Source organism: Acinonyx jubatus, chromosome E1, assembly GCF_027475565.1.
Source record: "Acinonyx jubatus isolate Ajub_Pintada_27869175 chromosome E1, VMU_Ajub_asm_v1.0, whole genome shotgun sequence".
Lineage (NCBI taxonomy): Eukaryota > Metazoa > Chordata > Mammalia > Carnivora > Felidae > Acinonyx > Acinonyx jubatus.
In genome coordinates this window covers 16,270,513-16,285,191 of record NC_069397.1, presented here as the reverse complement: position 1 = coordinate 16,285,191, position 14,679 = coordinate 16,270,513, and the positions used below count along the sequence as shown (strand labels likewise).

Sequence of the window (14,679 nt, the reverse complement as noted above, 5' to 3'; positions counted from 1 at the left end):
TGTGACTGAAGAAAGGTAATTCAATAATATAAATTAATGTGTCCAGTATCTTATTTCTTTCTCAGTGTCATTAAACCATAGTATAAAGCTATTTCTCTTCTGGTAGTTCTCACAGCCCAGGAGACAAACCATCTAAACATGTGTAGTGATCTAAGAAAGGCACAGACATACGGTTTCTTTTGCATTTATCTGAACTGATTGTGAGGGTGTTTAAAACCATCTCCCTTTTGTATGGGGTGCCTGCATGGCTCAGTTGGTTAAGCATCCAACTTCAGCTCAGGTCATGATCTCACAGTCCGTGAATTTGAGCCTCGCATCAGGCTCTGTGCTGACAGCTTGGAGCCTAGAGCCTGTTTCAGATTGTGTCTCTCTCTGCCCCTTCCCTGATCACACACACACTCTCTCTCTCACTAAAAAATAAACATTAAAAAAAAAAAACCCATCTCCCTTTTAATTAGATCATATCTGTCTGCAGCTTACTGAGACAAACATTAGATTGATTAAATAATTTTTGTTATCTACACAGAACAATGAAGTACTAAAGACTAAGAATATCCAGTTGCAGTGTTTTTCTTAATTCTTCAGTTTATGGGTGCCTGTACTTGATAATCACATCTTTACTCTGTGTGTGTGTTTGTGTGTGTGTGTGTGTGTGTGTGTGTGTGTGTGTGTGTGTAGAAAGAATATATTGTTATATATTACTAGTATATATAAAATGGACCTGGCATTTTATCTCATTTGTCTTCATGTTCATTTCTTAATTTCTTACTTGGAATTAAAGTTAATAGGAACCTACTAACTCTTAGATTAGACATAAAAAACTAAGGTGTTAACCAAATATGGCTCCTCTCTCACTTTCAGTGCTATATACCTAGTAGGCTCTCAAAACATGTTTGTCGAATTAAGTGAAACATTTGCAAGGAACTATTACTCCAGGTTTTCTGAAAAGTTATTTCTCTGAGATTTTTGGTATAAAACCTATTTTGAAAGATTGTGGTACAGTGGCAGTTTTTACACTTTTAGGAACAGTTGGAGTGTTTACATTTGAGCCAATTTATAACTTGAGTTATTTTTCTTTAAGATAAAAGCCCTTACAGGCAGTAATTTTTATCTTCCTACATTTAAAACTAATGGTAATTGTGGTTTTATTAGGAGACACTATTAAGGAATACTCTCATTTTATAAACTAATTTGGTGTTCAGACATAAAATTAGAATAATTGCCTGCCTGCTAATTTTGAAACTAATCAATCAGTGATTGTGTTGTGTGGTTTGGTCACATTCAGCTTTAATCATTTTATTTAACAGCTATTTTTCCTTAGGCCAGTTGTAGGCTAGAATATTTTGAGGCAAGAACTAAAGTGTTTTGTGATATCTGTACTAAGCAATATATAGTCCTTTAAAATAATGCTGAGTGAAAAAAGCCAGGTTCAAAATGATTCCATTTATTTAACATTCATGAAGTAACATATAGGGATAGGGAACAGTTTAGTGGTGCCAGGGATTAGGGGTGGGGAAAAGAGGTGAGTATGGCTGTATAGGGGTAGCACAAAAGGAATATTGTGGTGATGGTACAGTTAAATATCTTGGTTGTGGTGGTAGTCACATGAAGCTATACATTTCATAAAATAGCATAGAACTATACACATACTGTCACAAATATATACACGTATAACTGGTAAAATATGAATAAGCTCTGTGGTTTGTACCAATGTCTGTTTCCTGGTATTGATATTGTACTATAGTTATTTAAGATGTTAATATTGGGGGAAGCTGGGCAAACGACCTTCCTGTACATTTTTTTGCAGCTACCTGTGAATTTACAATTACTGAAAAACAAAGTTTTAGAAAATATACTTCAACGAGAACTCCACCCTAAACCAGAGCAATTATTAAAGGCAGATATCCCAGATCAAGTCCCACTATCCAGTTATTACTATAGCAGCACAGTAGAGGACTCCCTCAAAGAAGGGTTCTTTCTGATCTACTCATGCTTGGAGAGGTATATTTTCATTTATAAGTAGTTCCTAATAAAGCCACTATCAGTTCTAAAAAAAACCCATTCCTTAGCTATGCCATAGATCCCATGGCTAGCAATGGACTTGAATGTATGCATCCTCCATTTTCCTGTTGATTGGTATACTGGATATAAAACCTTAAGGCATCTTAACACAAAACACATGTACAGCCTTTTAAATATTCTACAGAATAGATTTTTCTATTTTAGTAGATGTAAATTGAATCATACTATATGTATTTAGAGTTCTAATTAAATAACAATCTTGTGTTTTATTAAGCATAGCAATAAATATAAGGTGAGACAGAGTTTACATGCTTTTCTGGTGAGCACATTGGTTTAACTGTAACTGTTTTCCCATAACTTCCATTTGTTTAAATATAAACATTTCTTCAGTCTCATGTTCTTAAACATGAACATAGTAATAATAATGGTAATAATGATGGCTACCCCTTATTGAGTACTTCTTTGAGCCAGAAACTTGCTAAGCACTTTTTATATTTTATTTTCATTTAATCCTTGTGAGGATTAAAGGACCTTTGAGGTAGGTACTATTATATAGATGAGTAACATACCTGAAATAACACAGCTAGTAAGGGAAAGAACAGTTTGAACTCGGTCAGAGTCCCAAGCCTACACTTGTAACCATTATTCTGTACTTCCTTTTTATACCATACAATATAGGAACTCTGAAGTTAGAGGCTGATATTTTGGTGATTATTATATATCTAAGTTTTTTTTAATTCATAAGGCATATACATGAAATCTATTCTCTTACTGAGTTCAGTAAGATGAAGCCTTCCTTGATTTATGCAGGAGGACTTGTTTTTGTCTTTTTAATCTTCTCTCACTTATCCTTCCTTTTTCTTTTCTTTTCTTTTTTTTAATTAAATAAGCTCTATGCCCAGAGTGGGGCTTGAACTCACAATCCCAAGCTCAAGAGTTGAGTGCTCTACCAACTGAGGTAGCCAGGCGCTGCTCCTTTCTTTTTATAGAAACCATAGACAGTCCCTGACTTTGGATAGTTTGATGTAGGATTTTTCAGCTTTATAATGATACAGAAGTGATACCCATTCAATAGAAATTGTATGTCAAATTTTGATCTTATCCTGGGCTAATGATATGCAGTACTCTTGTCATGATGCTGGGCTCTGGCCATGAACCACAGCTCACAGTCAGCCATGTGATCACAAGAGTAAACAACCCATACACTTAAAATTATCCTGTACCCAAACAACCATTCTGTTACTGACTTTCAGTACAGTATTCAGTAAATTATGCGAGATATTCAGCACTTTTATAAAGTAGGCTTTGTGTTAGATCATTTTGCCCAACTGTAGGCTAATGTGAGTGTTCTGAACATGTTTAAGGTAGACTGGCCTAAGCCATGATGTTGGATAGGTCATGTGTATTAAATGCATTTCAGCTTAAAATATTTTCAATTTATGATGGGATTATTAGGACATACCTTGTCGTAAGTTGAGAAAGAGCCGTGAATTAAAAGTTGAGTCTTAACATTCATATTTTAATTCAAGGATATCTCTAAAGACTTAGAAAAACTTGACCTTTAAAATACAAAATTTTATTGATCCTGCTTTTAATTTGGCTGGTTTTCTATCTCCAGGATGGATCTAGACTTGAATTTCTTATGTTTGTTATACAGAAAATTTTAAATGATCATTAATACATTTATTGATTTTTTATATATTGATTTAAAATTGTTCAATACATTCACTGATTTTTATGTGAGGTCACAATTATAGAAACAACTAAAAGTTCTACTGCACTCTTTATTTTTAACTTTTTGTGTGTATGTGTTTAAACAAATTATTGGCTTTTTTTTTTTAAGTAAACTGTACCCCCAACATGGGGTTCAAACTCATGACCCCAAGATCAGGAGTCATGTGCTTTACTCACTGAGCCAGTCAGAGGCCCTCAGTTGTTAACGTTTTAGTTATTACCTTTAATAGTCACTGTCAGAGTTCGTTTAGTTAGAAAACTGAGAATCAGGGGCTCCTGGGTGGCTCAATCACTTAAGCCTCCAACTCTTGATTTTGGCTCAAGTCATGATTTCATGGTTTGTGAGTGGTTTGAGTTCAGCAGTGCAGAGCCTGCTTGGGATTCTTTCTCCGCCTCTCTCTCTGCCCTTCCCCTCGTGTGTGCACGTGTGTTTGCTCTCTCTCAAAATAAATAAACTTAAAAAAAAATTTAAACTGAAAATCGAAGAAGCTTTAAAAGGAGGTACTCTTCCCTGACTTTCTCAGCTTAGGTTCAGAGCTGCCTCTTTATTCCACTGATGATGCTGTTGGAATTCCAGGGTTATAAGTCTTTGAATAGAATGTGTAAAATACTGTACTCCTTCCATTCTGTTAACACACTTTAAGTAAGAACATCTGATGTTTTTCAAAAGTCAGACAGAAATCATCCTTCAGAACAGCTAGAAACATGGGAACAAAACCTCTTGTTATGTCTCAGAGTATATATACTTTACATTAGAAAGGCCCTTCCCAGTCTCCTTGTTCTATATTACATGAGTCTAAAAAGTACTGGCTCTGTGTTTTACTTTTCTAACTTCAGTAGTTTAGGTTGAAGCAACCACACTGAAAGCGACAGCAGATGAGTTGTGACCGGCTGGAGGAGAGATAAGAAAAAATAATATAATAAAAGCAATCAAAGAAGTTGATTGCATTTGGACACTTAATCTTCTAGTCAATCCTAAAGACATTACTAAGTCAATGATTAAGAAACATTTAATTTACACTTAGAAAGACTGAGACATTAAAAATAGATTGGAAAGAATTTATGAGTTATGCTTATTAGTACATTTAACATTTTAATATTTAACATTGGTATTCTAATGAGTAAAAATGTGTTGTATCACATAACAAATTTGTATTAAATTAATAATACATGTAATACACCAGTAATCCACCTAGCATGGCACCTGGCTCGGTAAATGTTAGCTACTATTGTTTTTGTTATTGATATCTTTTTCTCTAGTTGTAGTCAATTCACCGTCACCTAAAATGTCCTTAGTTCTTTGCCTGTACAATTCTTGTAATAAGTGTGTGTTCTATTACTTGTATGGCATTTGTGTATTAACTTTATTTCTCTCCATGGCTCTAGGGAACTAGAATTAGGTTTATTTATTTTGTTCTGTTTGTTGCCATGGTAAACAAAGGAGGCACCAACTGATACTACACAGCTGAAAGCAGCAAATGTCAATATGCTAGAGAAGTATAGTCCTGAGGCTGGGGGTTATACTTTTCATTAAGAGATAAACTCAATCAGTAGCCTTATTTTTTTTTATTTTTTTTTTTACATTTATTTATTTTTGAGAGAGAGAGAGACAGAGCACGAGTGGGGGAGGGGCATAGAGAGAAGGAGACACAGAATCCAAAGCAGGCTCCAGGCTCCGAGCTGTCAGCACAGAGCCCAATGTGGGGCTCGAACTCACGAACTCATGAGATCATGACCTGAGCTGAAGTTGGACACTTAACCGACTGAGCCACCCAGCCTTATTTTAATATAAAATTCACATACCATAAAACTCACACTTTTAAAATATACATTTCGAAGTTGGTTAGTATATTTACAAAGCCTTATCCTTTTAAGAAAACATTTTTTAAGTATTTTAATTATATTTCCTTTCTTAGCTGTAAATGTTTGCTTTTGCCCATGTGATTACTAAATACCTCTTGCCTTCTCTTAAATTCTTTTTTGGTTCAGGTTTAATGTCCTGTCTCTTTTAGGAAGGCTTTCTTGATTCTGTGCTCCCACAGGCTTTTTTTTTAGTCACTTTATAGCTTGTCACATCTATGTTCTAATTATCTCTTTAGTCACTTTTTCTTCCCTTTCAAACCATTTATCTCTCAGAGATAGAGACTGTTCTTGTTTTCCTTGCTATCTGCAGAAGCTAGAACAGTGTCTGATATGTAGGCTTTTCAGTACATATTTATTGAATGATTATAGTCACAGATAGTTCTGGCAGCCCCTAAGCCTTAACATATGCCAAGAACTTGATACTATTATTCAATGGTGAATATTAAAAGAATGTGCTTTTTGTTGCTGGGAATCATACCACTTTCGTGTTGCAAGGGACCAGTGTTCCCCTACCCAATGCATGCACACTCACACACACACTCACATGTACAGACAAAATAAATTGAAATCTGTTAGAGATTGAATGCCTTAGTGGTGAAGTTGGGAATAAAAAGCCATGTTACCTCATTTTTTCCTGTACCACTCTATTTTCTCTTACATGTTACAGCCTGTTCTCATAATTTATAATTCATTTGTTTCCTAAGGTTTAGGTAAAAGACCTTGAAAATGTTAATTTAGTTCATAATATTTTTTCATAATTTTTTCTGTTTTTAACTATAGGTAAGGAACTGGCTGCCAACCAGAATACTAGAAACGAAATTTTAAATTAGTTTTAAACAATGACAGTATTTTTTATGTTTTATAGACCTCCGTGAGTGAAAGCCTTCAGAGGGAAGCTGCTAAGAAGCAAGCAATGAAACAGGTAAGGTGACTGAGTGAATTAAATGTGTTTGGTGAAGTATTTCAGCTCATGTTTTTTTTTTTAAGTATAAGTTCTGGTTATCTAGGTCTTGAGACTGAACATATATAAAGAAATAATTTTATGTAGGGGCACCTGGGTGGCTCACTCGGTCAAGCATCCGACTTCAGCTCAGGTCATGATCTCACAGTTCGTGAGTTTGAGCCCCACGTCAGGGTTCTGTGCTGACAGCTCAGAGCCTGGAGCCTGCTTCGGATTGTGTCTCCCTCTCTCTGCCCCTCCCATGCTCGTCGTGCTCTGTTTCTCTCTCTCTCTCTCAAAAATAAGTAAATGTTTAAAAAAATGTTTATCTTGACCCTTGTTTTCTGAAAATGTTTAGGATGTTTCTTGATTCATAATAGATTTCAGGTTTTTGTGATAAATCTTAAAGGCAAAGCACAGTGAAGAATTAGCTCTTCATTGCTGTGTTGTAGATTAAACCCATTTCTGCTTTCAGATGACTCAGTAGTCTTATAGTGGATTATGTGGTTTAATAATTCTTATTAATGAGCTTACTTGCTTAAAAAAAGTCTTTTCACACTGAAGTAATTTCATGATTTTATAATCTGAAATTCTCTAAGAATGGGGAATATCTAGTAATTTTCGATAGACTTGCCTAGAGCCTTATATTTATATGGCATTCTATAGTATTTATTTACAAGGACTTTTTTTTAATACATACATTATATTTTTAAAATTCTCGCAAACTTGCCTGTGGTCCTGATTAAGAAATCTGAAACTTCAGGTGTGCCAAGGTGGTTCAGTCAGTTAAGTGTCTGACTGATTTCGGCTCAACTCATGATCCCAGGGTTGTGGGATCAAGCCCTTCATTCGGCTCTGCACTGAGCATGGAGCCTGCTGCTTAAGATATTTTCCCTTTCTCTCTCTTCCTCTGCCTCTTTCCCCCATTCCTGTGCTCTCTCTCAAAAAAAAATTATTTTTATTCTACATGTGTAGTACATTGGGGGTTATGTTATTGATTTAAGAGACTTTCATATATATATATATATATATTTTTTTTTTAATCCATTGTTATAGTTTAGTCATGGGGTATTCATTATAACGTACATGTGGAACTGTTAAATTGTAAGGAATAGGGTTCAATTTGCTCCATCCACTTGACAATTTCTCATATTTTGCAATGTCAGTAGTAACATTTGAATCAAAATTGATTAAATCTCCTTGAATGACAAGTACTCATCTAAATGTATTTGTTCCAGGGGTGCCTGGGTGGCTCCATCATTTAAACGTCCTACTTCAGCTCAGGTCATGGTCTCTCAGTCTGTGAGTTCAAGCCCTGTGACAGGCTCTGTGCTGACAGCTCATAGCCTGGAGCCTGCTTCAGATTCTGTCTCTCTCTCTCTCTCTCTCTCTCTCTCTCTCTCTGCCCCTCCACCCCTGTACTCTGTCTCTCAAAAATGAATAAATGTTAAAAAAAAAAAATTTGTTTTAATGTATTTGTTCCGTATCAATACAGGAGAAAACATAACACCCTCTAGTCAATATTTGTTGGTTATTTTAGCAGTTTCAACCTGCATACATCAAATATCAGCTCTTGTATGTATAATATTAGCAACCATTTTATACCATTGTTTATTATCCCTGTAAAATTTTTAGTAGTTCAGTACTAGTAAGTAAATCTTTTAGTGAATTAATAGCTATTTATATATGGTTATATAGGTGAGAAACTGTAACGGTTTTTTGTTTTTTTAGTGTTTATTTATTTTTGAGAGAGAGAGTGCGAGTGGGAGAGGAACGGGGGTGGGTGGGGGGACACAGAATCTGAAGCAGGCTACAGGCTCTGAGCTGTTAGCACAGAGCCTGACGTGGGGCTCGAACTCACAACCTGTGAGATCATGACTGAACCAAAGTTGGATGCTCAACCAACTAAGATACCCACGTGCCCCTCTGTGACAGTTCTTTAGCTATATCTTGTTGCAACAAAATTTATATATTTATTTTAAATTTTTATTTGAATTCCAGTTAGTTAATATAGTGTAAAGTTATTTTCAGGAGTAGACTTCAGTGACTCATCACTTACATACAACACCCAGTACTCAAAATGATTAGCTCTTTCCTTAATACCCATCACCCATTTAGCCCATTCCCCCACCCATCATCCTCCATCAACCCTCAGTTCTGTATCATAGAGTCTGTTATGGTATGTTTCCCTTTCTTTTGTTTTTCCCCCTTCCATGTGTTCATCTGCTTTTTGTTTTTGTTTTTTCTTAAATTCCACATATGAGTGAAATCATGGTACTCTGAGTGACTTATTTCGCTTAGGATAATACACTTTAGTTCCATCCACATCATTGCAAATGGCAAGATTTCATTCCTTTTGATGGCTGAGTAATACTCCATTGTATATGTATATACCACATGTTTATCCATTCATCAGTCAATAGACATTTGGGCTCTTTCCATAATTTGGCTGTTGATAATGCTATGGACATTGGGGTGCACGTACCCCTTCAAATCTGTAGTTTTGTATCCTTTGGGTAAATACCTAGTAGTACAATTGCTGGGTCACAGAGTAGTTCTATTTTTAGCTTTTTAAGGAACCTTCATACTGTGTTCCAGAGTGGCTGCACCAGTTTGCATTCCTACCAGCAGTGCAAGATGAACCCTTACTCTGCATCCTCACCAACTCTTATTGTTTCCTGTGTTGTTAATTTTAGCCATTCTCATAAGTGTGAGGTGGTATCTCATTGTGGTTTTTGATTTGTATTTCTCTGATAATGAGTGATGTTGAGCATCTTTTCATGTGTCAACCATTTGGATATCTTTGGAAAAATGTCTATTCGTGTCTTCTGCCCATTTCTTAAATGGATTATTTGTTTTTTAAGTGTTGAGTTTGATAAGTTCTTTATAGACTTTGAATACTAACCTTTTATTAGATATGTCTTCTCCCATTCTTCAGGTTGCCTTTTAAGTTTTGTTGATTGTTTTCCTTCACTGTGCAGAAGCTTTTTATTTTGATGAAGTCTCAGTAGTTCATTTTTGATTTTGTTTCCCTTGCCTTTGGCAACTTCTAGTAAGAAGTTGCTCTGGCTGAGGTCAAAGAGGTTGCTGCCTGTGTTCTCCTGTAGGATTTTGATGGTTTCCTGTCTCACATTTAGGTCTTTCATCCATTTGAATTTATTTTTGTGTATGGTGTAAGAAGTAGTCCAGTTTCATTCTTCTGCCAGTCACCATCCAGTTTTCACAACACCATTTATTGAGGAGACCTTTTTCCATTGGATATTCTTCTCTGCTTTATGAAAAAATTAGTTGACCATGTAGTTGTGGATCCATTTCCGGGTCTTATTTTCATTGATCTATGTGTTTGTTTTTGTGTTTGTGTTGTGTGTACTGCCTTGATGACTATAGCTTTGTAATGTAGCTTGAAGTCCAGAATTACGATACCTCCAGCTTTGCTTTTCTTTTTAAGGATTGCTTTGGCTATTCAGGGTCTTTTGTGGTTCCATACAAATTTTAGGATTGTTTGTTCTAGCTCTGTGAAAAATGCTGGTAGTATTTTGATAGGGATTGTATTAAATGTGTAGATTGCATTGGGTAGTATAGACATTTTAACAGTGTTTGTTTTTTCAATCCATGAGCATGGAATGTTTTTCCATTTCTTTGTGTCATCTTCAATTTCTTTTACAAGTATTCTATGGTTCCAGAGTAGAGATCTTTTACTTCTCTGGTTAGTTGTATTCCAAAATATTCCTTATTGGTTTTGGTGCAATTATAGAAGGGACCAATTCCTTGATATCTCTTTATGTTGCTTCATTATTGGTATATAGAAATGCAACTGAATTCTGTTCATTGATTTTATATCCTGCAACGTTGCTGAATTCACATATTAGTTCTAGCAATTTTTTTGTTGGAGTCTTTCAGGTTTTCTACATAGAGTATCATGTCATCTGCGAATAGTGAAACTTTGACTTCTTCCTTGCCTGTTTGGATGCCTTTTATTTCTTTTTGTTGTCTGGTTGCCAAGGCTAAGACTTCCAGTACTATGTTAAATAGTAATGGTGAGAGTGGACATCCCTGTCTTGTTCTGATCATAGGGGAAAAGCTCTCAGTTTTTCCCCATTGAAGATGGGGTAACTGTGGGTCTTTTGTATATGGCTTTTATGATGTTTGCATATGTTCCATCTATGCCTACTTTCTTGAGGGTTTTTATCAAGAATGAGTGCTTTTTCTGCATCTATTGACAGGATCATATAGTTCCTATCCTTTTATTAATGTATTACATTGATTTGCAAATACTGATGGATTCGATTTGTTAGTATCTTATTAAGAACTTTTACATCCATGTTCATCAGAAATATTGGCCTGTAATTCGTCTTTTTAGTGGGGTCTTTGTCTGATTTTGGAGTCAAGGTAATGCTGGCCTTGTAGAATGAGTTTGGAAGTTTCTTTTCATTGTTATATTTTTGGAACAGTTTGAGAAGAATAGGTATTAACTCTTTAAATGTTTGGTAGAATTCCCCTGGGAAGCCATCTGGCCCTGGACTTTAGTTGGGAGATTTCTGATTACTGATTCCACTTCTTTGCTAGTTATGGGTCTATTCAAATTGTCTATTTCTTGTTTCAATTCTGGTAGTTTATATGTTTCTAGGAGCTTCTCCAGTTCTCCAGATTACCCAGTTTGTTGGCATATGATTTTTCATGGTATATTCTTAAAATCTATGGTATTTCTGTGGAGTTGGTTGTGATCTCTCCCTCCTTCATTTGTGATTTTATCTATATGGTTCCTTTCTCTTTTCTTTTTATTAAGTCTGGCTAGAGGTTTATCAATTTTATTCTCCAAAGAACCAGTTCTTAGCTTTGTTGATCTGTTCTCCTATTTTATTTTTGTTTCATTTATTTCTGCTCTAATCTTTATTATTTCCCTTCTTCTGCTGGCTTTAGGCTTTATTTGCTGTTCCTTTTCTAGTTCCTTTAGGTGTGAAGTTAGGTTATGTATTTAAGACTTTTCTTGCTTCTTGAGATAGGCCTGTGTTGCAATATACTTCCCTCTTAGGATTGCCTTTGTTGTATTCCAAAGGTTTTGGACTATCATGTTTCCATTTTCATTTGCTTGCATGTACTTTTTAATTTCTTCTTTAATTTCCTGGTTGACCCATTCTTTTTTTTTATTTTTTTATTTTTTAAGTGTTCATTTTTGAGAGAGAGAGAGACAGAGCATGAGTGGGGGAGGGGCAGAGAGAGAGGGAGACACAGAATCCGAAGCAGGCTCCAGGCTCTGAGCTATCTGCACAGAGCCTGATATGGGGCTCGAACTCATGAGCTATGAGATCATGACCTGAGCTGAAGTCAGACACTCAACAGACTGAGCCATCCAGACCCCCCACCATCCACTCCCCCTTCCCTCCCCCCTGCATTCATTCATTAGTAGAATGTTCTTTAACCTCCATGTATTTGTGGTTTTTCCGGATTTTTCTTGTGGTTGACTTCAAGTTTCATAGTGTTGTGGTCCGAAAATATACATGGTATGATCTCAATCTTTTTGTGCTTGTTGAGGCCTGATTCATGACCCAGTATGTGATGTTCTGTGTTCTTTTCTAGTCTTTATTGCTTTTTCCCCCCTCAAGGAGTCCCAACCTTTAATATTTTCTTGCAGGGCTGTTTTTGTGGTCATGGACTCCATGAGTTTTTGTTTGTCTGGGAACCTGTTTATGTCTCATTCTATTCTGAATGGCACCCTCCTTGGATAAAGTATTCTTGGCTACATATTTTTTCCCATTCAGCACATTAAATATATCATGCCACTGCCTTCTGGCCTACCGAGCTTCTGTGGACAGATCTGCTGTGAAACTTATCTGTCTTCCCTCATAGGTTAAGAACTTTTTTGCCCTTGTTGCTTTTAAGATTCTTCACTTGTCTGTGTATTTTGTGAATTTGACTATGATATGCCTTAGTGATGGTTGGCTTTTGTTGAATTTAATGGGAGTTCTTTTTGCTTCTTGAATTTCTATGTCTGTTTCCTTTGCCAGGTTAGGGAAATTTTCAGCTCTAATTTGCTCAAATAAACCTGCCCCCTTTTCTCTTTCTTTATCTTCTGGGACTCCTATGATAGGAATCTTATTAAGCTTTAAGGAGTCCTTGAGTACCCTAAGTCAACATTTGTGATCCAATACCTTTCTTTCCCTCTTCAGCTTCATTATATTCCATAATTTTATCTTTTATGTCACTGATTCGTTCCTCTGCTTCATCCATCCTCATTGTCATGGCATCCATTCAGGTTTGCATCTTGGTTATAGCATTTTTAATTTCAGCCTCACCAGTTTTTAGTTCTTTTGTCTCTGCAGTAAGGGATTCTCTAGTGTCTTCTATGCTTTTTCAAGCCCAGCTAGTATCCTTATAATTATTGTTTTAAATTCTAGTTCAGACATCTTACTTGTATCTGTATTGATTGAATCCCTGGCTGTTATTTCTTCCTGTTCCTTCTTTTGGGGTGAATTCCTCTGTGTTGTCATATTGTCAAGGACAAAAAGAAGAAAAAAAGAAGCTGGATCATAGATATGTTTTGATCTCTCTCTGCATTCAGGGCTCCCTCCCCATCACAGCACCCACAGCTCTTCTGTCCCCCAAATCAACTCTCCGCAGCTCCTAACTTCAACATTGTGGCAATTTTTTCATGTCTAGTGCATTTTTTCTTAGTCCTCAGATTCATCTCTTGGGTGTTCAAAATGATTTGATATTTATCTAGCTGTGTTCAGGGATGAGGCAAGCCTAGTAGAAGAGAAGTCTCTAGTAGTAGGAGTAGTAGAAGTCTCTTCTCCTTCACATTTCCTTTAATGTTTGTCATCTGTTTGTTCCTTGTCCAACTGGAATTCTGCATAACGATAAATTTGTTAAGCACTTTTTAATGTGCCAGACATTATGGCAACCACTTCTTGAGAATTCTCTTTAATTCTTAAAATAATCCTATGAGATAAATGCTCTTATAATCTCCATTTTGTAGTTGATGGACATGAAGACAAAAAGATATATGTGACTTTTATGAGGTCTCATAGTTAGTTCAAACCCAGGCATTGAAATTGCAGAGCCCATGCTTTTAGCCACTATGTTTACTGCCACCCTGGGGAATGGGCACAGAATTATGTATTTAGTAATATTAAGGTAATATCTTAGTTTCATAGTGGAAATGTAACTCAGCATCCTCAAGATGGTTTAATGCACACATAAAAAACTGATTGTTTTTTAAACATAAATGCTGAGGTGCTTTGAGTTAGAATTTTAGAGTTCAACTTCTTCACCATATCAATGAGAGAATTAGTTCCAGAGAATCTGATGACTTCTCCAACATAATGTAGGCATCTAGTGTTCTGATGTTCTTTAAAATTTTGAGGGGGGCACCTGGGTGGCTCAGTCGGTTAAGCATCCGACTTTGGCTTAGGTCATGATCTCACGGTTCATGGGTTCGAGCCCCGCATCGGGCTCTGTGCTGACAGCTCAGAGCCTGGAGCCTGCTTCAGATTCTGTGTCTCCTTCTCTCTCTGCTCCTCCCCTGCTCATGGTCTGCCTCTCTCTCTCTCCTTCAAAAATAAATTAAAATATTAAAAAAAATTTTTTTTCACGTTTATTTATTTATTTTGAAAGAGAGAGTGTGTAAGCAGTGTAGGGGCAGAGAGAGAGGGAGAAAGAGAATCCCAAGCAGGCTCAGCACTGTTGGCACAGAGCCTATTGCAGGGCTCTATCCCATGAACCGTGAGATCATGACCTGAGCCAACATCAAAGACAGATGCTTAAACAACTGAGTCCGGTGCCCCTTGTGTTCTTTTGACATTTTTGTGTTATCTTTTCTTACTTAAAGCATAAATCTCAAATCTACTTTCATTTTTAACCTTAGCTGTCCAGAACCACTTTTTTCTTTTTTTTTTTAAATTTTTTTAATGTCTATTTGTGAGAAAGGGCTCTTGTGTTCTGCTTTAATACAAAACTAACTTTTATTGTAAAGAATACTAACTTAATTATATTTACTAAATCTAAGGTAAAATGCTCTTAGAAATGGGATATTTTATTTATTTATTTATTTATTTATTTATTTATTTTTAAATGTTTATCTTGAGAGAGAGCACGTGCTCAAGCAGGGGAAGGACTGAGAG

The 14,679-nt window shown here is 36.0% G+C and overlaps 1 protein-coding gene across 2 annotated transcripts in view; it reads left to right on the top strand.

The window, feature by feature from the left end:
• Positions 1–14,679, top strand: part of NSRP1 (nuclear speckle splicing regulatory protein 1) — a 60,574-nt gene that overhangs the window by 39,574 nt on the left and 6,321 nt on the right. For both annotated transcript variants that reach the window (XM_053211642.1, XM_027034599.2), the window contains one exon: positions 6,485–6,541. In XM_053211642.1, coding sequence (XP_053067617.1) covers positions 6,485–6,541 — 57 coding nt within the window. The remainder of the gene's footprint in view (positions 1–6,484; positions 6,542–14,679) is intronic.